Genomic DNA, 27,516 nt, shown 5'->3' with positions numbered 1-27,516 from the left:
CCTCGTGCCACTTGAGCTAGACCAGGCATTTGACTGAGTTGAGCACCCTTTCTTGGAGGCTGTCTTAGAGAAGATGAGACTGTCCCCAACATCGGCAGTTGTGGTTCTCCGTCTCATCCACGGAGTCCCTTCCATAGTCCTGGTCAATGGCTACCGATCGCCACCGTTCACTACTGTCCTCTCAGTTCGACAGTGATGCCCTCTGTCAGTCTTTCTCTTCGCCGTCGCCTTCGAGCCTGCACTTCATGGTCTATGACAGCGTTTGGAGGGCATTCGCCTCCACAGTGTGCATTTTAAATGCTCTCTTGGTGAGATTGGCAGAAGATATATGTTCGGCGATCGCGTGGCTTTAGAGATACGGCGAAGTGGCCAGGAGCCATATCGACCTGTGGTAGTCGAACTACACGGATATGTGCAGTGGACTGCATCTCAGTACACCAGTGCCCGTTACCAAGGTCCCGGTGGTGAAATGTTTGAGAGCGACCTTCCATGGGAACTTGCAGCGTACAGCAGCAGATACGTGTCGCAGACTATTTAATGTGACCTGCATGCAAGTTCGTCTCCATAACTTTTGAAACTTGACTTGATCACGAGGGTACATTTTGTCAACGTCTAACTCGCTCTGGAACTTAATCATTACAAACACGTTCTCCCGATGGCCGCTACGGTAGCTGCCAAGTTCCAGGCGGCCTTAGGTCATTTCGTCAGCGAGGGTAGGGTGTTCAAGAACCGTTACGAGATGCTAACGTTGCCCGAGGACGGATCGGAATGATAAACGTACGTAACAGGCCGCGCGATCTCTTTCTGCGGACGATGCATCACCTACGTACTTCACAAGGACACCCTCCCTGCTACACTGATTCGGGAGATGGTGCCTCAATACCTCGGGTTGCCGATTCCTGTTGGTCATATGACGTCAGCACTCCTCGCACCTATCTGGTCGACATGAGTTATCTGACTACGCGGGATCCTCGAAGCCAGGGCTTCTACTGCTACTTTCAGTGGACACTGCCTGCTAATGTGGTTGAACACCGACATCCGGCGGTTGGCTGGAGGCGAGTGTGGAGTAAAATACACTCGCCATTCCTTCCACAACGGTCAGGGCGCTGTGGTATGTGATAACAACGCCGGCCGGAGTGGCCGTGCGGTTCTAGGCGCTACAGTCTGGAACCGAGCGACCGCTACGTTCGCAGGTTCGAATCCTGCCTCGGGCATGGGTGTGTGTGATTTCTTTAGGTTAGTTAGGTTTAATTAGTTCTAAGTTCTATGCAACTGATGGCCTCAGAAGTTAAGTCGCATAGTGCTCAGAGATATTTGAACCATTCTTTGTGATAGCAACTGAAAAATTCCACACCCGACAATGTTTCCACAGGATCCTCTCTGTCCCAGATGCGCCGCTGTCGACAACGACATGCACCGTTTCGTTCGTGGTACGGCTGCCGACTGCTGGCTCCTCACACGGTGCATGTGGGCATTGTTGCTACGACGGACGCCTCAGTCCGTAGAGCCCACCGAACTGATCCATCCCAACGTCCCTTTCTACCCGGCAACTCTTCATAACGTCACTACATGCGCCGCTGTCGACAACAACATGCACCGTTTCGTTTGTTAGTGAGAGCCTTGTAGAGTTATTAGAGTTTTGGCATTATTTAACGAGCATCTACACGGTTTTACGGGACAAAGCGTCGTATGGTTCGCTTTTTGCGAATTACACTGTACTTGGGGCCGTTGTTTACGCGCCCACCAGACCATTGGGGTGTACCGGATATGAGAAGAGATTGAGATATAGCTCATGATGGACTGATGAGAGACATCAACGGTAATTATAGGGTGTTTCACCTTCACTGAACAAGAGGACCAACTGGACATTCTGCCGACGGACTACTGTGGACATCCCCGAAAGAAGATAAAAATACTACAAAGAAAAACATAACGAAATAAATGATAAACAAAATATAATACAACTATTGAATTCCTTCTTTTTTCCTTTTCTTTTCTTTAAACTAAAGTTCAGACGCGTATTTAATTTTTGTTCGTCTGGCGAGCTGAAGTGGTGGCAAACAACCGTCCTAGTTAGATTTTAGGTTGAAAGTGGCGGAGGCACTACCTATGGTTTTTTTTAGGTTACATAAGTTTTGGGGATAGTATGGGCGATAGGGGCCAACGCCTGAAGTGGAAGAGGTCTAAGTGTTCTAGTCTTGGTCCGACACATAGTTTTAATCTGCCAGGAAGTTTCATATCAGCGCACACTCCGCTGCAGAGTGAAAATCTCATTCTGGAATATAGGAACAAATTTTTTGTCCAGCGTAAATCAGTTCTGTGTTACAACATTACAATACGATATTATAGCCCACAGTGGATCTCAGTCAGTAGATGCACTTTAATTATAATCATCCGGTATATTAGAGCAGAGACGAATGGAGAACCATCTTAACGATAGTGTGTTTAGGGAAAAAGCTATTTTGAAAAATGATAAATTGTTATGGCCAGGCGCCTGGGAACGAGCATTCGGAAACGGCTACACGGTCGGCTTTTATCATGCTATTGCTGTAAGAGTCTATGGACAGTGGTTGTTGGTCGGTGAAGATTACATCAGATTATCTGCATCCTTTCGTGCTTGATGTGCACCCCAATGGTAATTTCACCTTCCAGCAGAGTAACTGTCTGTGTCCAAGGCCAGAATGGTACTACATGATGATGAGCTCGTGTTGCTACGTTGGGTACCTAATTCATATGATCCCCATGACACACATCTGCTAAGGTTTCTTCGTTCTGCGCGTAATTTACGGGAAGTGCATGACGCGTGCGTAGACTTCTGGTGCCAGAAACCTCCTGAAATCTACCCAGGACTTGTCGAAACCATGCCAAGCAAAATCGCTGCTGTATTGCGTTTTACAAACACATTATTCATCAGGTGATGATAATATTATGGTCCATTAGTGTATTATAATATTATGGTTCAGTAGTGTATTATTTTTGTGGTAACATGTAGCCAGAGGGATAAAAGTACGGAGAAGACAAACAATCGGAATGCGGCGAGCTCAGTAACAGCAGTAACTTCACAGCACGAGCGCTCATGCTCATTTCTAGTTCGTCTAACTCTGAATGAACTCTTCAGCTTGGAACTATGTGATAAAACAAGTAATATTAGCTTAAATTAGTCTTTAGATGAAAAGGAGAAGCTACGGTCGCAGGTTCGAATCCTGCCTCGGGCATGATGTGTGTGATGTCCTTAGGTTAGTTAGGTTTAAGTAGTTCTAAGTTCTAGGGGACTGATGACCACAGCAGTTGAGACCCATAGTGCTCAGAGCCATTTGAACCATTTTTTTGAAAAGGAGAAAAAATAATGGGGCGTCATTTTACGTTTTGCGTAAACTGATTATTACAAATTTTTTGCCCTGATATAAAACAATAATTCGCGAGCAGTAGTTACCAATGTTCCCTCCCAGAGTAATGTTAGAAGAAATGGAGGAGGGAGTTTAACGTCTCGTCGACGTCGAAGTTATTCCAAATGGAGCACCTGCTGAGATTTGGGAAGGGTGGGGAGGCAAATCGGACGTGCCCCTTACAAGGAACCATCCCGGTATTCTCATTAACCAATATAGGGAAATCACGGGAAACCTAAATTTGAATGGACAGACAGGGATTTGAACCATCCTCCTCCCGGGTGCAGGCCAAGTGGTTGCGCAGTCAGTCTCCTGAATTGCAGGAAGAACGCCGCACCGTGCGTCAGACCTCGGAGCGGCCATCGTAAAGTGGGACAGCGAGCGGTCAGTGCAGGGAAATTGCGTATTAGTCTCCGCAGCTCTGGCTTCCAGGCCCATATGTTTACGTCCGCGATATCTGATGGGCAGGGAAATAAAACACTTGCCGCGCCGCTGCGGACCCTAAAAACCGGTGACGGCCCCCGTGGTGCCGGTGGCGCCGCCGCCGGCGGAGGCAAAAACGGCGCCACCGCACCGCAAGGTCAGCGGCAGTAAAACAGGCGGCGGCGACGCCGGGCGTCCAGGGCCGTGTGGGAGGGGTGAAGGGCTGAGTACCGAAACAAGAAAGCGGCGAGCGCGGCCACCTCGGCACCGCGATTTCTGGAGCGCTATTTCACTGTCACCGCCACGCACGGGCCGGAGCGCCCGTCTCAGACGACAACACACTTCCCAGCGAATTTTACTGGAGAGGACGTCCACCCCACTACATGCTGCACATATCTCAAGGCGCAGATTAAGGTAACGTATCATATCTGCACAGTATTTGGTGTAAATAATTACTCCGCTGTTTATTTACTGCCACAGTTCCGTAGTATTTTAGAAAGGACATCGTTTTACACCCAGATTGGTGTTAAATGACTTCATTCATCACGATACATTCCGTCCTCAAAATAAAACGTGTATTAAAACGAATCATCCGAGTTTTTTAAAAAAAATCATAACTATTATGTTAATTGAGATGCGTGCGTGAACAACGTATTGCTGAAAAGAACGAACTCTAGAATTTTACGTGGCTCCCGTTAGGTAGCAGCAATGTGCGCCCACTTCAGTTCTAGTTAAAGTGGATGCAGGACAACAGAAAGCGGTTCGCGTTCTACGTTCAGTGCAATGCTGGTCTGTAAGAACTGTTGAGGGCAACTTTCGTACTAGGTATTGTGTGTATCCTCCTACAGCACAGAGCATTACGCGATGGCACGAACAATTCCGAGAAACAGGTTGTTTGTATAAAGACAAATTGCCGGGTCGTCTCCGAGTGTCTGACACAGACGCAGAATGCATCCCACATAGTTTCACAAGGAATCCGCAGAAATCCGTTCACCGTGCAGCTTGGCAGCTCAACATGGCCCCAATGTCTGTCTGGGGTGTAAAGCGTCGACGTTTACACATGAAACCATGCAAAATTCAGCTCCTGCAGTTCTTTGTGGCCGGCCGCGGTGGTCTCGCGGTTAAGGCGCTCAGTCCGGAACCGCGTGACTGCTACGGTCGCAGGTTCGAATCCTGTCTCGGGCATGGATGTGTGTGATGTCCGTAGGTTAGTTAGGTTTAAGTAGTTCTAAGTTCTAGGGGACTGATGACCACAGATGTCAAGTCCCATAGTGCTCAGAGCCATTTGAACCATTTTTTAGTTCTTTGTGAAGGTGACAAACAACAACGTGTGGTGTTCTGTAATTTCGTTCTCGTCAAGATGGAGGATGGCAGTTCTGCATCTACATCTACATGGTTACGCTGCAATTCACACCTAAGTGCCTGGCAGAGGGTTCACCGAACCATTTTCATACTACTTCTCTACCATTCCACTCTCTAATGGTGCGTGGGAAAAAGGAACACCTAAATCTTTCCGTTCGAGCTCGAATTTCTCTTATTTTATTATGATGATCATTTCTCCCTACGTAGGTCGGTGTCAACAAAATATTTTCGCATTCGGAAGAGAAAGCTGGTGATTGAAATTTCGTAAATAGATCTCGCCGCAGAGAAAATCGCCTTTGTTTCAGTGACTGCCACCCCAACTCGCGTATCATATCAGTGACACTCTCACATTTATTGCGCGATAACGCGAAACAGGCTGCCCTTCTTTGCACTTTTTCGATGTCCTTCGTCAATCCTACCTGGTAAGGATCCCGCACCGTGCAGCAATATCCCAGTAGAGAACGGACAAGTTTAATGTAGACGGTCTCTTCAATGGGTTTGTCGCATCTTCTAAGTGTTCTGCCAACAAAGCGCAGTCTTTGCCTCGCCTTCCCCATAACATTGTCTATGTGGTCTTTTCAATTTAAGTTGCTCGTAATTGTAATTCGTAGGTATTTCGTCGAATTGACAGCCCTTAGATTTGTTCGATTTACCGTATACCCAAAATTTATCGGATTTCCTTTAGTACCCATGTGGATGACCTCCTACATTTATTTGTTTAGTGTTAATTGCCACTTTTCACACCATACTTAAAGTCTCTCTAAATCATTTTGTAATTAGAATTGATCGTCTGATGATTTTAGTAGACGGTAGACAGCGGCATCTGCAAACAATCTAAGGAGGCTGCTCAGATTATCATCTAGATCATTTATGTAAATCAGGAGCAGCAAAGGTCCTATGACACTACCTTGTGAACGCCAGATATCTATTCTGTTCTACTCGATGATTTACCGTCTATCACCACAAACTGTGACCTCTCTGAAAGGAAATCACGAATCCAGTCACACAACAGAGACGATATTCCATATGCAAGCAATCTGATTGTTAATCGTTTGTGAGGAACGGTATCAAAAGCCTTCTGGAAATCTAGGAATATGGAATCGATCTGGGATCCCTTGTCGACAGCACTCATTACTACGTTGGAATAAAGAGCTAGCAGTGTAGCACAAGAACGATATTTTCGGAATCCGTGTTGGCTATGTATCAATAAGTCATTTTCTTCAAGGTGATTCATAATGTTCGAGTACAGTATCTGCTCCAAAATCGTATTGCAAATCGAGATCAGTGATATCGGTCAAAAGCTTACTGTTTAGTGACGAGGCAACATTCCATTTAAATGGAATGGTGGACCGCCATAATGTGAGAATATGGGGTACGGAAAAAACCACACTAAGTTGTACAACATGAGAGATACTATTCAAAATTTAATGTATTTTTTTCGGTTTCGCGGGAAAAGGTGTATGGTCCAATTTCCTTTGTCGAGAACAACGTTACAGGAAGCACATATCTCGATATGTGTGAGAACTTTCCTCTCCCAGAGCTGGAGAATGATTCGAACGGCTTCATTTACCAACAGGATGGGGCACCGCCACAGTGGCATCTGGAAGAGCGGGAATTTTTAAATCAAATGATTACTAAACTATGGATCCATCACAGTGGACCAAATGATTCAGCCTTAGATTACTGGCTTCAAAGGTCACCCAGATCTGATTGTATGTGATTATTTCTTGTGAGGTTTATAAAAAGAGTCTGATTATGTGCCTCCATTACCAGCAACAATGAATGAACTGAGACATCGCATAACAGCCGGTGTGGAAGCTGTAACTCAAGACATTCCCACTGCAGTGTGGGAACAATTCCATTGTGCCGTGGATCTCAAGGGGGGGGGGGGGGGGGGGTATACTGAACACTTATGAAAAGATATGAATAAGAACTTTTTGACTTTTCCGTTCTTCAAAAAACCAAATTCATTGTATATCTTTATTAGTTTCAGAAATATAGATGTGCCAAAACGGGTGATTCCTTTTTATAAACCCTGTATATTATAAAATATATTTCTTCTATTGTAGCTTTTATACCTCAATGCATCTCATTCGTTTTAAAAGGACAATCCATTTGCATAATAAGACAGGACCCTGTCCTTTATCCAAAAGAGCGCTGAACTTCACTAAAACGTAAATGTTACATCAAATCATTTGCGTAAGAATTATGTGTCCAAATGATAGGGTTTCGAAACTAACCATTACATTAAGAAGGGGAGAACATGTTTTATGCGTTCACGTCTATCTGGCTCTGTAACAAAAGTTCAGACGATATGGTTTCGAAACTAACCACTACAGTAAGTACGGAAGAACATGTTTTATACGTTCATGCCCATCCAGCTATGTAACAAAAGTTTACAGGTGTTCTCATTCCATCTTTTAAATAACAGTATTCACTCCTTGTGTGATACTCTGCTTTTCTGATTTACAAAAGTTACTCGGGAAGTTCATGGTTTCTCCAAATACGAAAAAATGTTGCCAGATAGAACACGTTCATATAACTAAGGGGTGGTAAGTCCATATGGGACCAAAGTGCTGTAGTCATCGGTCCCCATGTAACTAGGAACAACTACTCTACTGAAATTTAAAACTGTTGTAATCAGGAACGTATTGTCGGTGCTGTATATGATACTCTGTCTGTTACATTGTTACTACAATATATATTAATATTATAGCAAATGAAACCAAATTAAAAAGAGTGTTATTAAAAACCAGTTACAAAATTAAATATGTTTCGCAGTAGAAGCTATGCAAAAATAACTTAAATTTCCATTGTCAAGAACGATAAAATTGTTCAGACGTTAAAGGAACTCAGTTCAATTGTTAATGCTCATATTCAGAGTTGACAGATCACCCTCCGCTTCAAGGTACAAAATGGCGCATGACCGACAAACTATGGTTGAACCGTTCACATGTTATGTAACTAGTGTTAAAAATATATTGAATTTTACTCAACATAAAATTTTTAATCGATTAATTAATTAATTAATTAGTAATTACAAATAACTTTAATATTTTATGCAGTATTTAAATTTGTAGAAGTAAAAATATTTGCAAATGCTACACAAAACACAACCTCATGGTTCACAACAAGAGCAGCAGAAAATGCCAGAAACTGCTTATGGCGGTCTATAATGCAATTCGTTCTTGTGATGCTAAAATTGGCCGCTAGATTGAAATTCCTAGCACCAGCCTCAAGTTACAACACTCTCCTGTGATGTGTTCATAATAAGTTTCTTAAGCACCACGTTTGACATAGTATTCTCGTGAAGAGCAACATTCTTCATAGAAATGATCAACGCTCCTACCTTATTCTGCAATGGACTGTGAAAACATGGTTGATAAGAGTATAGCATCCTTCCAAAAGGTAAGATATGAACTGATGTACTTCATAGAGAGGTAGGAATAGCTAACAGTTTTGTTTTTATGAAATATTTTGAAACCAAAGTGTCTAATTAAGTTTTGAACGCCTTTAGCAATTTCTGTTGCTACAGACTGCTCTATTACCAAGTAAAGTGTTGCTACACTTCAGTACTTAAGTTAATATTCGTTGTACATTAATATGTGGTGTAATTCAGTTAATTTTATGACTTCACCATTAAAAATGTTGCCTGTGGTTCCTATCGTTGCATTTTCGGGAAATTTGCGACTCACTTCCTACTAAATAATTTAGTCGAAAATGCAGAACATGATTTATTATAAACTTCTAACATCAAGAAAAGTTTCATGACGTCGCAAAATCTGTTACAACACTGGTACTGTTGTAGCTTCCACCATGCAGATTTATATAGCTTTACAGTAATAATTCTTACACTAATGAATAGTTATCTGAGTACATTTCACAAATTACATTTAATATTTTCCAATATCAGCTAGTCAATTAGTAAATGATGTAGTTGATGTCGTATCGATCTGTTCTGAGTATCGCAAATAAAACTTATGGGCGAATTTCTACCAAGGCATGCATTACATTACAGTACATTACATTTATCGTTTTCCATGGAGCCCTTGGAGAGGAGTCTCTGGCATGTGGAAAGAGTCTGATATGCCCTGGTAAGTTACTGAATATATGAGTACCCATGTATTTGACTCCTTTTTGTACTAATGTTAAGCTTTTATAGTCCTTATACAAGTTGTTTTTGGTTCTGACATTACAATCATGTTTTGCACTATTCTGTGTAAAAAGGGACATATTGGAAATGAAGGGGAGAACATGTTTTATACGTTCACGTCTATCCGGCTCTGTAACAAAAGTTCAATGAGTATATGTAGTGAAAAGTAGTAGTTAGAATACTAGGTTTCTTAAAGTGGTCATTTGCATGATGATCTATGACTGACACCAGATATAATTCTAATGACTAGTTTCTGAATTTAGAGAATGTTGTCTCTAAGAGAGAACTTTCCCCGAAAGATGATTCCATAACTTATTGGTGAATGGAAGCAGGATGAATAAGAAAAATTCTTCACTTTTAAATCACCTATTTCTGCCATCATGCATACTTCAAATGTAGCTGAACTAAGGCATTTCATTATGTCTCGAGTGTGAGTTTTCCAATTTAGTTTGTGGTCACTTTATAGCCCTACAAATTTGACATTCTCTACAGCTTTACTTTCATTGGTTGAATACATTATACTTATAGGGTCAGTTATGCTTTGTGAGGTACTAAAACTGTATGTATTGGGTCTTGTCAAAATTCAGTGACAGTCCATTTGCTCAGAACTACCCATTAGTACTTCATTAGCTGGTTGCTTAGTGAGATCACAGGTACTGTTTTTTGTACTAGTGCTTGTATCATCTGCAAATAACACAAAATTTGCATTTTGTGATACTGCAAATGGAAGGTCATTAATGTATAATAGGAACAACAAGGGACCTAAAATAGGGCCCTGGGGCACCCCTTGTCGGATGGTTTCATATTTTGAATGACTATTGTTATATGGTAAGCCTGATACAGACACAGATTGTTTCCTGTTAAAAATATAGGATGAGAACCATGAGCATGCTAATATTTTAACTTTCATATGAGGATATCATGCTTAATGCAATCAAAAGCTTTAGCCAGATCACAGAATATTGCAAGTGATAATAACTTTTGATTTATTGATTCTAATATATTATCTATAAAAGTGATTATAGCTTGATCAGTTGACAATCATTTCTGAATTCCAAACAGATTGCAAATGAGAATATTTTTCTATACTAAGTGTTTGTAAAGTACATAACCTTTCCATCACTTGAAAACATTTCCAATAATGAAATGGGATGGAAGTTTTCTACTGACGATCTGTCTCCTTTTTTGTGTAATCGTTTGACAATAGCGCATTTAAGCCTATCTGGAAAAGTACGTAAGTAACTCAGTGTGTCACAAAGTTCCAAAGAGACACATTTAATTATGGTAGTGCTGAATTCATCATAACCACTGGAACATTTGTTTTTAAGAGAGCTGATAATATTAGAAATCTCTTTCGATGAGGTAGGATATAGTTGAATTTTGTCAAACTTCTGCAGAAATGCATTTTTTAAATATTTTAAGTTCTCTTCCGAGGAACTACGCAAACATAAGTTGTCTGCTATTGAAAGTGTCTGCAATTTTGGAAGTATCTCTAATCAAATCATTATTTACATTTAACATAAGTTCCTCATTTGCCTGATTAGTTTTTCCTGTTTCACTTTTTACTATGTTGCATATAGTTTTCATCTTGTTATTAGAGGCATTTATTTTTCTTGAAAATAAATACATTTTTAGGTTCTGATTACTTTTTTACAATGTAATTTGTAATTTGATTTAGCTCTGTTACATAATTTTCCCTTGACATTAAGTACAGTCTTGTTTTTGTTTTGCAAGAACCTTTTATTCCATTTGTTATCCAAAGTTTTGAAACATTTAATCTATTTGCTTTGATTACTTTCTTGGGGCAGCAGTTTTCACTGTGGCCTATGACCATATTAAAGAAACTTATATTTTTCATTTATCCTGGGTGAATGGTATACAGCTTTCCAGTTGGTATCCCTCAAACAGTTTATACCTTCAATTCCTGATTCATTTGTTATTTGTATAACTTCCCACTTCCTGTTATTACTTGAATATGAATCCTCTATATTATTTGTAAGAAAGTGGGCATCTTGATCTGAAAGGCCATTAAATATTGGATTGATACTACGATTTGCTAGTGTGGTAGTATCTATGGAAATTTTATCAAAAGCAGTGATGCTCGTACCCATAACTCTGGTTGGGAACTGTACTAAGGGAATGAGATTATAAGAAGTGGTAAGAAACTTTAGTATTGATCTTGAATAACTTTCCTCCAGAACAGTTAAATTCGACTTACTATGAGTTCATTATTTTTAGAAGTTAAGAAATTTAATACTGCATCAAGCTATTTAGTGAACAGCTGGAAATTACAAGTTGGAGCCCTGTATATGGTGACTATAATTATTTTTATTTTGTAGGTTTCTACTTGTGTGGCACATTCTTCAAAATGCCGATCACTACAGTATTTAAGAATGTCAATATTATGGTAATTGTGATCCTTTCTAATGTAAGTGCCAACTCCTCCTTTCTCCATCTCTTTTCTACAATACTTTCAAACTAAAGTATACCCTTCTATGTTAAACATTTTAATTTTACTACATAAATGATGTTCAGAAATACAAATAATTTCAACATGATTTATAGGCTGTAGTTCATCTAAACTAATCTGAACATGATTGATTTTGTTTTTAAAACCTCTGATGTTTTGAGGTAGTAAATTTACTGCTATTTTTTTTGTCTTCATAAATATTGTGCTTAACAGTTTCAGATACATCTTGTTTCAATATTGAATGTGTAGATAATGAGCTTCATCAAAAAAAGAACTAATTCCATGAATTTCATTCACCAGAGCAAGAAATTTGTTACAGAATGTAATTATAATTATCTGTGAGATACAGAGGTAACCTAACTTATTAATCATGTTATATAGACATCGGTGCAAAATATTAGTTACTTAAAATCAGTGTAGGTTTTCATTACAGCTGAATGCATTAATTATCATCGGTGCAAAATATTAGTTACTTAAAATCAGTGTAGGTTTTCATTACAGCTGAATGCATTAATTATCATTAGTAACAGGAATTCATTAAATTATACAATTAAGATTAGTCTATCTAAAGAATTTTCTGTTCATGTTGTAATCCTTTTGTGCTAATTATCAGTTCTCAGAGTCCAGTTAGAATGATTTGCTTTAAATTACAAAGAATATTAAGTTTTATCAATGCCTCACAAAAGTTCTTCTTTCACTGCAAAACTCATAAACTTTTCATAGCTCAGATTTGTGAAATGTCAAGGTCTATTGTCCCACTTCTCATTAATTTCGCTCAGGCACGTAACTCATCTGGTAGTCTTTGAAATACTGTTCATTCATTCAGACTGTTCAAAAATTTCTATTGTGTGGTTGATGCACATGGATAAGTTTGTTGCTTTTCTGTGTGGGTCACAACCGAGTGTAAGGAATTACTGATATTGGTCACATCTATCTCCAGGTCATGAAATCTAGGTAGTTACTGCTTACAAGGAACACTGTTGTACAACTCTGTATAAATTAGAAATGCTAAACAACAGTTTCTAATAGTTAGGCATTATTAAGTGAATGATTCAAACTAAATTATGTTCTCACTAGCAATCTAGCTAACATAATTCACGAAATAAAAATGTACAGAACTAAGTTATGCACAAGACACCAACTAACTAGTAATATCAGTAATCCTCTTTCATTACAGCCAGTCACAGTACCATTATATTAGTAACTTCATTTCTAGCAATGTGAGTGCATGTGTACCTACAACCAATAGATGTGGTCCAAAATTACAAAAAGGATAATACAAATAATATTTACTATTGAACAGTACCAACAGGACTTTTATGCACTGTTTTCTTCTCTGGTCTATGTCTCAGCTTTTCATAAAGAATCAGCTTACCGAATTAATTTTGTAGTTAGCTACATACTTTCACCAGCATTAATAACTAATAGTTTTATGAGAACATATGAATTGTATACTAATTAATAATATGTATAACTTTTTCCAGGCCTTGTATATCATAATTATTTAGTAACTGTAATTAGTAATCATAATATTTGCATGAGTAGTTCTACAGTATCAGAAATATATCTTATCATAAAGTCACAATGAGTGGAAATTAACATCTCTTCCTTGACGTAATATTCAAAGTACTAGTTTAGAAGAAGTCTTTATCATCAAATTCTACAAGTTCTCTGAGCGTAAATCACTAATAAGTCGAAAGTATAAATATTTCTTATTTTCATCTCACCTTCAGTCAAAACACAAAATAAAGTAACTAGTATAGTTGTGCAGTTTCAAATGTATGTTGCTATACACCAATTTTGGCAGTCATATAGTGCCATGTTACCTAATAGTAACAAGTGTTTTCTTCAAAGATCTCAATACAGAATGATAGAAATCATTTCACCCTACTGTCATAATGATATCCTCATATTTAAGTTTTCTCTGTGACCTAAGAAACCTTTCTTAGTCTGTACATTAGAAATGGTAAAGTCGGGGGGAATTTAGCAATAATCAAATAACCATATGACTTTAAAGTAACAGGTAAGTAATAAAAAGTCTCCATCATTTTCATATGTTTCATCGCATTCAAGTGAGGTCATGCAAATGTCGATCATTTGCAAAATGTATACAATGACAATGTGCATATGATGTAATGTGTGTATAAATGACATAAACTTGCTTAAAATGTAATCATTGGAAAATCCTTGTATCTAATAGTCAAGTATTGTAATTTCTTTCTTCCAAGGTAAAATGTTCATCTTTCAGCGCTAACGATTTATCTTTGTATTCCGTGCTCAGGCTACTTTTATTGTTGCAGTACTACTCACCAAATGCTAGTGCCAGAGCTGAAAGACACTGCTCGGCTGATATGAAATATTTATCCTATTAGGTGAAAAATTTGATTTTTGCACATTTTAAAGTGATAACTTCACTAGAAAAACAACTGAATTTCTTTTCGTTATCCGTTCCGTCACATTTACAGTGCTGCATCAAATTATGTAAGACATTCCACGAAAATATGAAGAGTTGGTAGAGGTAAAACTTATTGTTGCGTAACATTTGCATATGTTTGATTTTAGCTCACACATTGTCGTAAAAGAAATGCAGATAAGATATCAAAATTTTATATAAGATTAAGAGGAGTTGTATATCTTATTTTGTTGTAGAGTTGTTGTTGTCGTTGTTGTGGTTTGTAGTCTGAAGACTGGTATGATGCAGCTCTCTATGCTACTCTATCCTGTGGAAGCCTCTTCATCTCTGTATAACCGCTGCAATCTACGTCCTTCTGAATCTGCTTATTGTATTCATCTCTTAGTCTTCCTCTATGATTTTTTGCTGTTAACGCGTCTGATACTAAACCAGTGATTCCTTGATGTCTCAGAATGTGTCCTATTAACCAAACTCTTCTCTGAGTAAAGTCGTACCATAAATTTCCTGTCCCCGCCCCTCCCCCCTTCCCAGTTCCATTCAGTATCTGCACATTAGTAACGTGATCCACCGAACCAGTTTCCAGCATTCTTCTGTAACACAACATTTGCAAAGCTTCTATTCTCTTCTTGTCTGAACTGTTTTTGACCAAGTTTCACTTCCATATTTCACTACACTCCAGATAAATATCTCCAGGAAATACTTCCTAAAACTTAAGTCTGTTTCAATGCTAGCAAACTCCTTTTCTTCAGAATGCTTTTCTTGCCATTGCTGGCTTACAATTTACATACTGATTGGTTCAAATGCTCTGAGCACTATGGGACTCAATATCTGAGGTCATCAGTGCCCTAGAACTTAGAACTACTTAAACCTAAGTAAGACATCCGTACTCGAGGCAGGATTCGAACCTGCTGCAGTAGTAGTCCCGCGGTTCAGGACTGAAGCGCCTAGAACCGCTCTTACTTTTACATACTCTCTACGTCAACCATCATCAGTTATTTTGCTGCCCAAATAGCAGGACTTATCTACTACTTCAAGCGTACCATTCCGTAATCTTATTCCCTCGGCATCACCTGATTTAAATCAACTACATTTCATTATCCTTGTTTAGCTTATGGCTTCCTTTGAAGGCACTATCCATTCCATTCAACAGCTGTTCAAAGTCCTTCACTGTCTCTGATAGAAACGTAATGTCATCGGCAAGCCTCAAAGCTTTAATTCATTCTCCCTAAACTTTAAATCCTACTCGAATTTTTTTTGGTTTTCTTTATTCTATTCCCAATGTACAGACTGAATAACATCGGAGATAGGCTACAACCCTGTCTCAGCCCCTTCTCAACCACTGCCTTCTTTTCATATCCCTCGGCTCTTATAGTTGCCGTCTCTTTCCAAGTAGTTGTAAGTAGCCTCTCGACCCCTGTATTTCATCCACGCTACCTTCTGAATTTCGAAGAGAGTGTTTCAGTCAACTTTCTCTAACTCTACAAATGCTAAAAACGTAGGTTTGCCTATTCTTACCCTGTCTTCTAAGGTAAGTCGTGTGGTGAGCATTGCCTCGCGTGTTCCTACATTTCTCCGGAGTCCAAACTGACCTTCACTGAGATCAGCTTCTACTGGTTTCCCCATTCTTCTGTAAGGAATTCTTGCTAATATTTTACAAACACGACTTATTAAAGTGATAGTTTAGTAATTTTCACACCTGTCAGCAACTGCATTCACAGGAATTGGAATTATTACGTCCTCCTTTAAGCCACGTGTATCATACCTTTCACCTGTATCATACATTCACCTGTATCATACATTTCGCACACTCGATGGAAGAGTTCTGTCATGGTTGACTAACTCAAGGCTAGCAGTAGTTCTGACGGAATGTCATCTACTCCTGGGGACTTGTTTCGACGTAGATCTGTCAGTGCTCTGTCACATCCTTCTCGCAGTGTCGTGTCTCCCATCTCATCTTCATCTAGGTCTTGTTCCGTTTCTGTAATATTGCCTTCAGTACAGATCCTCTCTAGACTCCTTCCTCCTTTCAGCTTTTTTGTCTTTGCTTAGGAGCGGTTTCCCATCTGAGCTCTTGATATTCATACAGCTGCTTCTCTTTTCTAGAGTTATTCGGTTTTACATCCGAAGGATGTCGCAATTTCAGCTTTCTTTGTCTGGCATCTTCCAAAGTATCAGCATCCTGAATCAGTCTTCCTGTGCCCAAGTACGCAATACAGCTCCACATTACCTGGTCATTAGGCTGATGGGGGCTTCTACCACTATGACGTCTTCCTGCTGATTGACACAGGACTATTTCATCGCCTCTAGCAGAACTGTATTGAAATATGGAGAGGAAACGCAGCTGGATAAGTTAATTGTACTTATTTTTGTAGCACTGCAATAAATTAAGCGATACAGAGTAAGTTCTCACTAATATAGCGACTTAATCGTGTTACAGTTTAAGTTATCACATAAACAGAAAGGCGAATATCTTGATTTATGATTATTATTAGTAACATGTTGTCTGCTAAAGTATTGTAACAATTACTTTTTCTCCTTTGTTGTCAATTATAGAAAATCCATTTTGTGTTTCCATGAATAAATAACAAATTTGTGCTCCCAGCAGTGACAAAGCAATCCTTTACCGCTATTATTTAACGATGTCATTTTTAGTGGTGTTCGAGACCTCTTGAAACAGTACAGTCTCTGACTGTTGGCGAGAAACTTCACAAAAATTCACGGGAATTGTTTTAAATGTAAAAGCCAAATCCTGCGCCACGGGGTACTTTTACTTCCATTGATGAAGAAAAATCGCCTAACCAGTGCAGCTGTTCTGACGCTTTCTCCGAAAGTATTGCGGTCAACATTTCTGACCTTTACGTTACTGTTGTTTTTCAGTAGCTCTCGAAATTAGCTAAGGTATATCGTTACATTCAAAAATATTTTCAATGTCTCGTAGTTGCAGGTAGTAATTACAACGATGCTGCATTCATAGCCAACCATTAGTTTACGAAAAACTAAGTTTCTGTGTCACGACCAATTTAGGAAGTTTTAGGGACGCCTGAAACACATTATAGGTGAGATGACGTTTGAGAGGCTGAATAGTCAATTAAGGCACACGAGGAAAACTGGTCGTGCCAGTACCAAAATGGTTCATGCATTTCACTTTAGTCGACAAATGACTTCATGCATACATCAAGCTATTATTATTAACTCATATTGCTCGTTCCAATAAACAAATAACTAGTTGGACGTGCAATAATCGAACTGTACAATTTACAGCGTAAATAAGTAGCAAATTTGGAAATTTGTGGTAACGTCTTATGGGACCAAACTGCTGAGGTCATCGGTCCCTAAGCCTACACACTAGTTAGTCATGGGTATGGACACACCCATGCCCGAGGGAGCACTCGAACCTCTGATGGGGAGAGCCACACGGATCGTAATAAGGCGTCCTAGACCACGCGGCTACCCCGCGTGGCTAAATAAGTAACAAGATATTATACATATACTGTATATATGGACGACTTATGCAAAAATACAATATTACTGTATTAACGTTGCATTCAAAGCACTGGTATGATAACAATCTCAGTGTATTTATCACATCACTGGAATCATTGACACATGGCCCACAGTTGAAAACGCTGTCAGGCCAGCAAGCTGGAAATAATATAATCGACTACATACGTTTTTGGTTGGATTTTCTTCCACCTCTTCAAAAATAATATTTGTACACCTGTAAATTACGTTATTAATGTGATGAAGAATTCGGCTCACGAGAGGAAAAAGCCTTTTGGAAGTCTGATAGAGTATAAATTAACTGTTGAGGAAGTTATAAGTATAAAACTAAAGATTTACATCGCATATCAATAACAATACATAGGCATCAACGCAATCAATGACCAAACAAATGTTAAGGAATACACAAGGAAAGGATCTGTCAGATACTCTGTTTTAAACATATGGTGCAATAGGCTACGCCTCACCATCCGAAAACAATTCTCTAACTGATCATCAAAATTGGATGGAAGAGGCTTGTGTGGAACAATGATAGTGGCTTCGAAGTTCACATAGTATTTTTACCAGCATGCTCTTTCTAAGTTATTCCAATCGAAAATTCGTGTGCTGGTTTACATAGGCCGTCTGCAATATTCAAGAAATGTGTAGCCCCTGAAAAGTGCGTTGCCAATTACTTTAGGAGTTTTTCGCCCACTTAAGTCGGTGCCATATGCAGTTCTTTGGGTGTAATGTAACTAGACTGGATCGTCAAACATTCCTTTTCCAAGACGTACGCCTATCAATTGTATATTTATTGAGCATGACAGTTAATATTTTATCTAAAGCGTTTGCTCAGAACGCATAAAGTAAACGGTTCTTGATAAATGGTTGTTTCTCATGTTGAAATATTTTGTGTGACTTTTCTTTGGTATCATTTCACCTTGGCCCATTGCAAGTACAGTGAAGTTACATAAAAAGACGTCTTTCATTAGTTGTATAGTGAGTTTCTATTGATATCTGGACTGGCTCTGCTAATGATTGGTTTTATGATTCGTTGTGACCATATTCCATGTATCACTGAGGGGCAGAACTCTTATTGGTATCAGTGGGTACAAAGGGGCTAACCAACTTTGCGTCTGTCCTGCAGGTGGGCGTTACGAGCCAGTACTATTGGACAACGCGTACAAGGTGCACATGAAGCTGACGATTCGTGCCGTCGGTCCCAACGACTGGGGCACCTACCGCTGCGTCTCCAAGAACTCGCTCGGTGACACGGACGGCAGCATCAAGCTATACCGTAAGTATGACTTATCTCCGCCTAGTAGTCAGCCTTATGAGCAACTCACGTACAGACAGCTGAATGCCTGTAGCGCCTCCTTCCCCCGCGATGAATGCACCGCAGTGTCGTGACATGGACTTCACAAGACACGGCGAGTGTTGAGGGCTACGGTAATCATGATATCACTCGAGAGCCCCATCAAACCCATCTAGAAGAACTGGACACAGGTTAAAGGTTCTCAAATCTTGCTTGATTGCAACCCAGATAGTCTCTTCTGGACTATTATCCAGCATTCCGTAACACGCTGCCTACGATGAGTAACTGACATAACACTCAATGTTCTCAAAGGCACAATAAATGTTAATGTCGCGGCATGAATTTCCCTGCACCAACGCCAGTTTTACATTTCATGGTACTTATGCTATACTTGTGATGGATGTTACGGAAAGAAGTATCGTGTGTTTGTTGTTAATAAATCGGCCGTAAGAGGATGAAATTCACTTCCGAAACATAGCCTTCTCCATTCTAAAAGCATCAAGTATAACCTTCCAACCCAATGGAAGAATCGCTAACAACAGTGATATATTCCTATAGTACGATTTGTTTTACAGTGTGGTTATAACTAAACTTTCGCTGCTTGAGACAGTGTAGATGGAAAATAACTTACCGTAGGCGTATCCAGATTTATGGGAATGATGATAGCCAGTCTCTGCACTGCACGATTTTTCGTAGTTAGTAATTTTAGTTTCATGACTTGCCGTTAGGCGCCATTAATAGTATGGCGATGTAGGGTCGAAACACAAGCATTAGTGTACATTCCATTTGCAGACAGTCAAGATTGATCTGTAATAGGTTAGTAGGGCTTTACAAGTAAAGCTGTCTTGTCAAAACAACGGTAACAGTGCTGCTGCTCTTCGGGAGTATCGACACATAGCTCGTGAGGTCACTCAGTAACATTTTTGGATAAAACCGACTATTGACAAATGGCTCCAAACTGCGTGTCCTCAGGGATCACGAGATTTGAAGCGGTGTGACTTATGCCTGTGGTTTTATCTGAAGGACAGGGTTTATCAATAGGACACTAGCACACATTGGACGTTGAAGACTAAAAAGTGTCTAGTAAAAGGGTAACAACAAAACATAACTACTGTATTCATGAAGTATGCTATATAAAGACCAAATACGAGTAGTACTGTCTAAAACGTCAAATGATACCCCATAGAGAGAATTCTGCTTGTACAGACACATTAGTATTAAATGTGCACAGATCTAAGCAGTAATCGGTCTCATTTACAGAATGAAGGGTCCAAACCTAGTAATTTAGTTATTAACAGCGCTACCTTCGGAACGCGGGATCCGAGTTCTGTTCTTGCCCGGGTGCAACATTTTACTCGCTCGGGAACTGGGTCTTTATGTAGTTCTTCTTGTCTTCGTGAGAAAGTCACCAGTCTCATATGGACGAATAACTCCAGACATTGTCTCCTACCCAATACTACCATACTATCATTTCCAGTCACTTAATGAACCGCGATGATCCAGAGGGAGGTCATTTTCCTATGTTGTTGTTTTCTTGCGGTGTAATTACTTTTTTCCTTGATTTAGGTATTAGCTAATTACGCCCCTTGACATTTTCAAACCACTCTGTTAGATTTTTTAACTGTGTAACATGATACATACACATTTCACACATCTTCGTGGAGGAAGCAACAACTTATGCAGTCCTTAATAATAGTTTCTCACACTCTTGGTTGTTACGACACAACTACCTCTCATGTGTAGTCCGTAAGCAAAGTCGAGTGAGGTAGCGCAGTGGTTAGCACACTGGACTCGCATTCGGCAGGAAGATGGTTCAAACCCGCGTCCGGCCATCCTGATATAGGTTTTCCGTGATTTCTCTTAGTCGCTTGAGGTAAATGTCGGGATGGTTCCTTTCAAAGGACACGGCTGACTTCTTTCCGCAACCTTCCCTAATCCTGTGGTACCGATGACGTTATTGTTTGATCCTCTCACCAAAGTAGACATCCAACCAACCGTATGAAAATGGAGAAAAATGCAATTTTTAGGCTGGATTTGTCACTGTACTTGTGTACAGGCGATATACATTAATTTCACATCTCGGATTAAACGCTCACTGTGTTTGACTACCGGAAACTTCTAAATATTGGTTGTTAATCCCCGTAACAGGGACTTCCCGCAGCAGCAAGCATCTTATTGAAGATATACAGCGCATAACATTCTGTACCTTTCCCTGAGTACCAAGTCGTCTGAAGTCCCACAGACATGAATTGACTAGCTCCTACCCCAAGGGAAAAAGGTGCAACGGAAGTCTAACATCCTAATTTAAGGTCGGCCGATCATGGATTGAATTTCATTAAATGCTCCTTGCTACTTCTCTGTAGCAGGGTACAAGGGATCAGTCATCACAGAAGAAAGGATTGCTGGGGGCTGTGCGCAATGGGGCAAAGTTTAACGAATAGGCTGAAAGCAAGAGGACACACATTTATAAATCGGAGCCAACTCTCTAACTGCATTAAACTTAGGACACATGTATAATCCTAACACCATAATTCTGTAAGGAAAAAAATTGTATCAACCATCATATCAACCATCATAATGATTTGTTGGGTCAGGAAGAGCAACATAAAGGCACGTCCGCTCACACACAACGTCTCACACATTCTAAGAATTACCGGAGATAAGATTCACTAATTTTACCCCAATGTCGATTCTTCAATACTGCTTTCAACAGCACAGCGGGAAGAGAAAACGACAAGTAATGACAATTACGCGTATGAAGTGAATTATCGCCGGGTAAAGAGCAGTTCTACTCCATACGAATTTAGCTGAATGATGGCAATCGTATCACCCGCGATAGCCCGACAGTGCTTATGAAAATGACTTTAAGGTTACACAAAGTTCCCTATTGGAAAATTCTCAAGTAATTACCATCCGATGTCACCTTTTAAGTGCGCACGGAAGCGACCCGTCAGTGTCACCATCACAGCGATTCGTCTTCTAGAGAACTCTTCCACGACCCAGGCGCTTCTGCCTCGCCTCCGAGCACAGACACCGAAAACCTGGAGAGAGCGGACTGACCAACCAATAAAATCAAATTCTTTCGTTACTGCAGGCATCTCCTCCAATTAGAAGCAAGGGAGACGACGTCTGTTTAGTCGTTCTCAAAAATTTTCCATTGGTGCAACGTCTGAAGTTTGAACGAAGACAGCCTATCGCACAAGCACGAGCAACTAAGACTTGCGCAGATAATGCTCGGACAACCGGACTGAGTGACACCACAAGACAGCTCTGAAAGTTGAATTCATCCACTGGTTCGAGGCCTCTGGTGCAAAGCTAAACCAAGAAAGTACACCTGAATTCACACAGTTGCAGCTACATCCACATTCATTTACTCCAGCAATCATCCATATTTAGGACAGGTGGATATATCTAAGTCCTGTTCCAAGCGTTATCTTCGTCTGTGGCACTGAAAAGAATGAGACAATTCAGGCAGAGAAAAAGGCAACGCTTCGGAATTGATAGAATCAATTTCTCACTTTGATATTGAGCACGACACGTAGATGTATCCACCCATATGAAAGGTGGATTGCCAGTCACCTTTCATTGCTTCCCCGAACAAGATAAGCCTCTTCAAATCAATATTACTGGCTTCATATCTGAGACATTTGGATCTGGAAGAACCATGGCTGTTATTTAACACACCATCAGATATCGTTTCCTCCAAATGTACACTGAAGCGCCAAGAAACTGTGTATTCGAATACAGAGACATGTAAACAGGCAGAATACGGCACTGCGCTCGGCAACGCCTATGTAGGACAACAAGTGTCTGGCGGTTGTATTATCAAGATTTAAGTGAGTTTGAACATGGTGCTATAGTCGGTGCACGAGCGACGGGACACATCATCTCCGAGGTGGCGATGAAGTGCGGATTTTCCCTTACGGCCATTTCACGAGTGTACCGTGAATATCAGGAATCCGGTAAAATATCAAATCTTCGAGATCGCTGCTGCCGGCAAAAGATCCTGGAAGAACAGGAGCAACGAGAACTGAAGAGAAACGTTCAGCGTGACGGAAGTTTAACCCTTGCGCAAATTGATGCAAATTTCAATGCTGGACCATCAACAAGTGTCAGCGTGCGACTCATTCAATGAAACATCATCGATATGGGCTTTCGGAGCCGAAGGCACTCTCTCGTATATCCTTGATGGCTGCATGACACAAAGCTTTACGCCTCGCCTGGGCCAGCCAGTCAACACCGGAATTGGACTGTTGATGACTGGAAACATGTTGCCTGGTCAAACGAGTTTCGTTTCAAAATTTATGGAGCGGATGGACGTGTAAGGGTATGGAGACAGCCTCATGAATCCATGGAACCTGCATGTCAGCAGGGGACTGTTCTAGCTGGTAGAGTTTTTGTAATGGTGTGGTGCGTGTGCAGCTGGAGTGTTATGTGACCCCTGATATGTCTAGATACGACTCTGACAGGTGACACGTGCGCAAGCATCCTGTGTGGTCATCTGGATAAGTTCATGTCAACATTATTCATTTCGACAGACTTGGCAATTCCAGCAGGACAATGCGACACTCCACACGTCCATAATTGCTACAGAGTGGCTTCAGGCACACTCTTCTGGGCTTAAACACTTTCGCTGGACACCAAACTCCCCAGACATGAGCATAATTGAGCATATCTAGAATGCCTTGCGACATGCTGTTGAGAAGAGATTTATGGACAGCCCTGCAGGATTCATGGTGTCAGTTCCCTCCAGCACTACATCAGACATTAGTCGAGTGCCTGCCACGTCGTGTTGCGGCACTTTGGCGAGCTCTCGAGGGCCCTACACGATATTAGGGAAGTGTACCAGTTTATTTGGCTCTGCAGTGTATGATGCTACATCCTTATAATTTTTCTTTACTCTGGCACAAGTAGAGAAGGTAGCTTGAAAGGCCGCATGGGGGAGATATTATCTAAATGTTAAGCTTGTAATAAAACGATTACTTCGAAGTAAAACAGCCTGCGTAAGAAAAAATGACTTCCTTCAAATATTTCAAAGCGACTACGGACCTATTTATACAAAAGAGTATTGAAGGGCGATCAGACTTTACGGCGCATTATTCCGCGTTTTAGTAAATATGTGCGCCTGCTTTCTCTCACGCATGACACTGAGACATTCTCTACATCCACATCAACATACATACTGTGTAAGCCATCCTACGGTGCGTGGTGGAGGGTACCCTGTCCTATTGCTAGTCGTTTTCTTTTGTGTTGGACACGCAGATAGAGCGGAGAAAAACTACCGTTTATGTGCCGCCATGTGAGCCCTAATTTCTCGTATCTTACCTTCGTGATCCTTAAGCGAAACGTATGTTGATGGCAGTTGGATCGTTTTGCAGTCAATTTCAGACACCCGTTATATAATTTTTTTTCAATAGTATTCCTAGAAAAGAGTGTCGACTTCGCTTCAGGGATCCCCATTTCAGTTCCAGAAGCTCAAGATAATACGTGTCTGTTGTTAGAACCTACCGGTAACAAATCTAGCAGCCCGGCTGTGAATTGCTTCGATGTCTTCCATTAATCCGACCTCATGAGGTTCCCAAAAACTGCAACAGTACCAAAAAATAGGTCGACCAACGTCCTATGTGCGGTCTCCTCTGCAGATGAACCACACTTTCCTAAAATTCACCCAGTAAACCGAAATCGACCATTCGCCTTCCCTACCACAAGCCTCACATGGTCGTTCTATTCCACATGGCCTTGCAGCTTTGCGCCCAAATATTTAAACGACGTGGCTGTGTCAAGCAGGACACTGCTAATGCTGTATTCGAATGCCACAAGGTTGTTTTTTCTACTTATCGGCAGTAACTTACATATTTCTACCTTTAGGGCCAGTTTCAATTCATCACACCAACAAGAAATTTTGTCTAAGTCATCTCGTACCGTCCTACAGCCACTCATAGTCGACAACTTATCGTACACTACAGCATGAGCAGTAGACAACCGCAGATTGCTGCCCACGCAGTCCGCCTGATGGTTTATGAATAATAGCGGTCATATTACACTTCCCTCCGGCATTTCTGACGATAACTTTGCCTCTCTTGAACATTCGTCGTCGAGGACAACTCAGTGGGAAGTTTCAAGCCACTCACGTATCTGGGAACCTATTCCGTTTGCTCATACCTGCAGTGGGGTGGAGTGGAAGAAATCTAGAAATATGGTATCTGCTTATTCACCTTCACCCACAATTCGCATTGTGTCATGTAAGAAAAGGGCAAGCTGGCGCCATTCGAGTCCATGTATTCTCTTTGAGAGCCAGGGACAACATACTGGATTCTATTACTAACGAAGTCTTCGAGTCACATGTCTGGGGACTTATTCAGTTTGCTCATACCTTCGTTAACAGACTTCAGTGTGGTACAGTGCCAAACGCTTTTTGGAAATCTAAAAATGTGGTATCAGCCTACTCGCCTTCATCCATAGTTCGCATCATATCATGTAAGAAAAGGCAAGCTGACGCCAGTCGAGTCCTTAAGTTCACTCTGAGAGCCATGAACACATATACTCAACACGATTAATGGTTGATGGGGCTTTTCCATACTATATCCCATGTTTTTGCGAACGTGCTCTCCTGCTTTCTCTCGTGCATGCTGCTGAGACATTCTCCTGGCGCCATTGGTGTCCGTAATTTCTCTATGAGAGCTGTAAGGTCGCAGAAGAAGAGGCGCCAGGGCAAACAGAGAAAGCAGCAGGAAGAACAGCGGCCAGAACACGCTCCAGCAGCTGCCCGTAAATAGAAGCGTCGGGGTGGCGGGCGTCCCGGTGAGGCGTGACGCCGGCCCACACAGACGGCTGCAGCCAGCAGGGGGCCTGTTGCGTCTCGTGAAGTGGGGGCGGGGGAAGGCGTGAGGAGGTTGTAGGGAGGGGGGAGGGGGGAGTAGGGAGCCTTGCAGCGGGAAGCCATTCTTCAGGGCAAACCTCGCCGCCTCCCCTCAGCGCACATTTGTCTTTTAAATTCAATTCCGACCTCCAAAAAGAGAGAAGACACAACCCGATTAAGGACTTCTCTTATTTTTCCCGGGCCTACGCTCGCGTTAACTTCTGCGTACTGAAGGGCGGCGCGGAATGTATGAGGTGAGCCTCCGTCGCGGATAATGTTAAGGGGAAGGAGACGGAGAGGGAATATTTACGCTGGAAAGCGGGCCATTACTGCCCTAACGTGCACGGTAAACAAAGCGGGCGCTAATTGTATAGCCTCTGCCGTTATGTTAACGTTGTGAACTGGAAGGCAAATTTTCATGCTGACTGCTTAAAAGTTTCTGGCTTACTGGTTCAATGTACCTCTGCCACGAACTAGACGTGAGAGATTTCAACTTACCTCCCACAAATTCGGCTGAGATCGCATCATATTGAAACGCTGGAATTCGTACTCTTCGATAGAAATGTCATGTAGTTATCAGACAAAACGTAGGAGGTATTTTGTATCGCCGATTTTGCTCTATGAATTTGTAGCGCTATTGGAGAACGTTCCCTTTGCAGAAAGATGACAAATGGTTCAAATGGCTCGGAGCACTATGGGACTTAACTTCTGAGGTCATCAGTCCCCTAGAACTTAGAACTACTTAAACCCAACTAACCTGAGGACACACATCCATGCACGACGCAGGATTCGAACCTGTGACCGTATCGGTCGCGCAGTTCCAGATTGTAGCGCCTAGAACAGCTCGGCCACTCTGGCCGGCAGAAAGATGACAACAATGGTTTATGCATGACGGGCGAATACTCAGTTTTCCACTTACAGTTCAATAGTACCTCATCGCAACGTTTAATTGTAGCTACAGTGCTCGAGGAGGTCCACCAGCATGCCATACTCTTTCAACAGACCCGAATCCGTTAGATTTCTGGCTATGGGGACACTTAAAGGCAGTGGTGAACACCTAATCTCTAGACAATGAGCAGAAGTTACAGGATCATGTGACCCAAAGATTTGTTGTAGTGCGAATGAGCCCAGGTGTATGTCAAACACTGCTTGATTCACTGCACAGAAGGGCTAAAGGATGTGTGTTAACCATATGCAGAATTGCATTTAGTGTTTACTTCTACCTAATAGACCGTTGGGAATGAGAGAAAGGACTCGTCCATATCTCAACAAGTACTGGTTTCCGTAATTATCACTGTAGGGCCCTTTCTCCTTGTTTTGACCAGCACTAGCTCCTGCAGAAATTTATGACACGTTTTTTTTTAATCCTGTGCGGTTGCCTTCATATTAAGTCAAATAATAAAGCAGCGACCTTGTTATTACATATCCGAATTGCAAACTTGTGTTGGTGACACGTGACAGTATGCCATTCATGTGAGTTTCCCGCTATGTATGTAAGATACGCAGGAGTATTTCGGAATCTGGGACGTAGATGAAGGGAATGACAGAACTGGAAGTGTAAGGATGTCTGACGAATCGTGACCGAGTTCCTCAGTCTGAAAATTTCTCACGGAAGCCAAAGACAAAGTTCGCGTTCACAACTAGTATACCATCCT

The 27,516-nt window shown here is 41.2% G+C and overlaps 1 protein-coding gene across 1 annotated transcript in view; it reads left to right on the top strand.

Annotated features, from left to right (window-relative positions):
- The window catches only part of LOC126310273 (lachesin-like), a 1,180,447-nt gene that overhangs the window by 1,074,858 nt on the left and 78,073 nt on the right, over positions 1 to 27,516 (top strand). Inside the window, exon 7 of the mRNA XM_049992111.1 lies at positions 18,835 to 18,984. Coding sequence (XP_049848068.1) covers positions 18,835 to 18,984 — 150 coding nt within the window. The remainder of the gene's footprint in view (positions 1 to 18,834; positions 18,985 to 27,516) is intronic.

Source organism: Schistocerca gregaria, chromosome 1 (assembly GCF_023897955.1).
Source record: "Schistocerca gregaria isolate iqSchGreg1 chromosome 1, iqSchGreg1.2, whole genome shotgun sequence".
In the NCBI taxonomy this organism is placed as follows: Eukaryota; Metazoa; Arthropoda; class Insecta; order Orthoptera; family Acrididae; genus Schistocerca; species Schistocerca gregaria.
The sequence above is the reverse complement of the archived record's forward strand: the minus strand, read 5'-3'. Positions and strand labels throughout refer to the sequence as shown.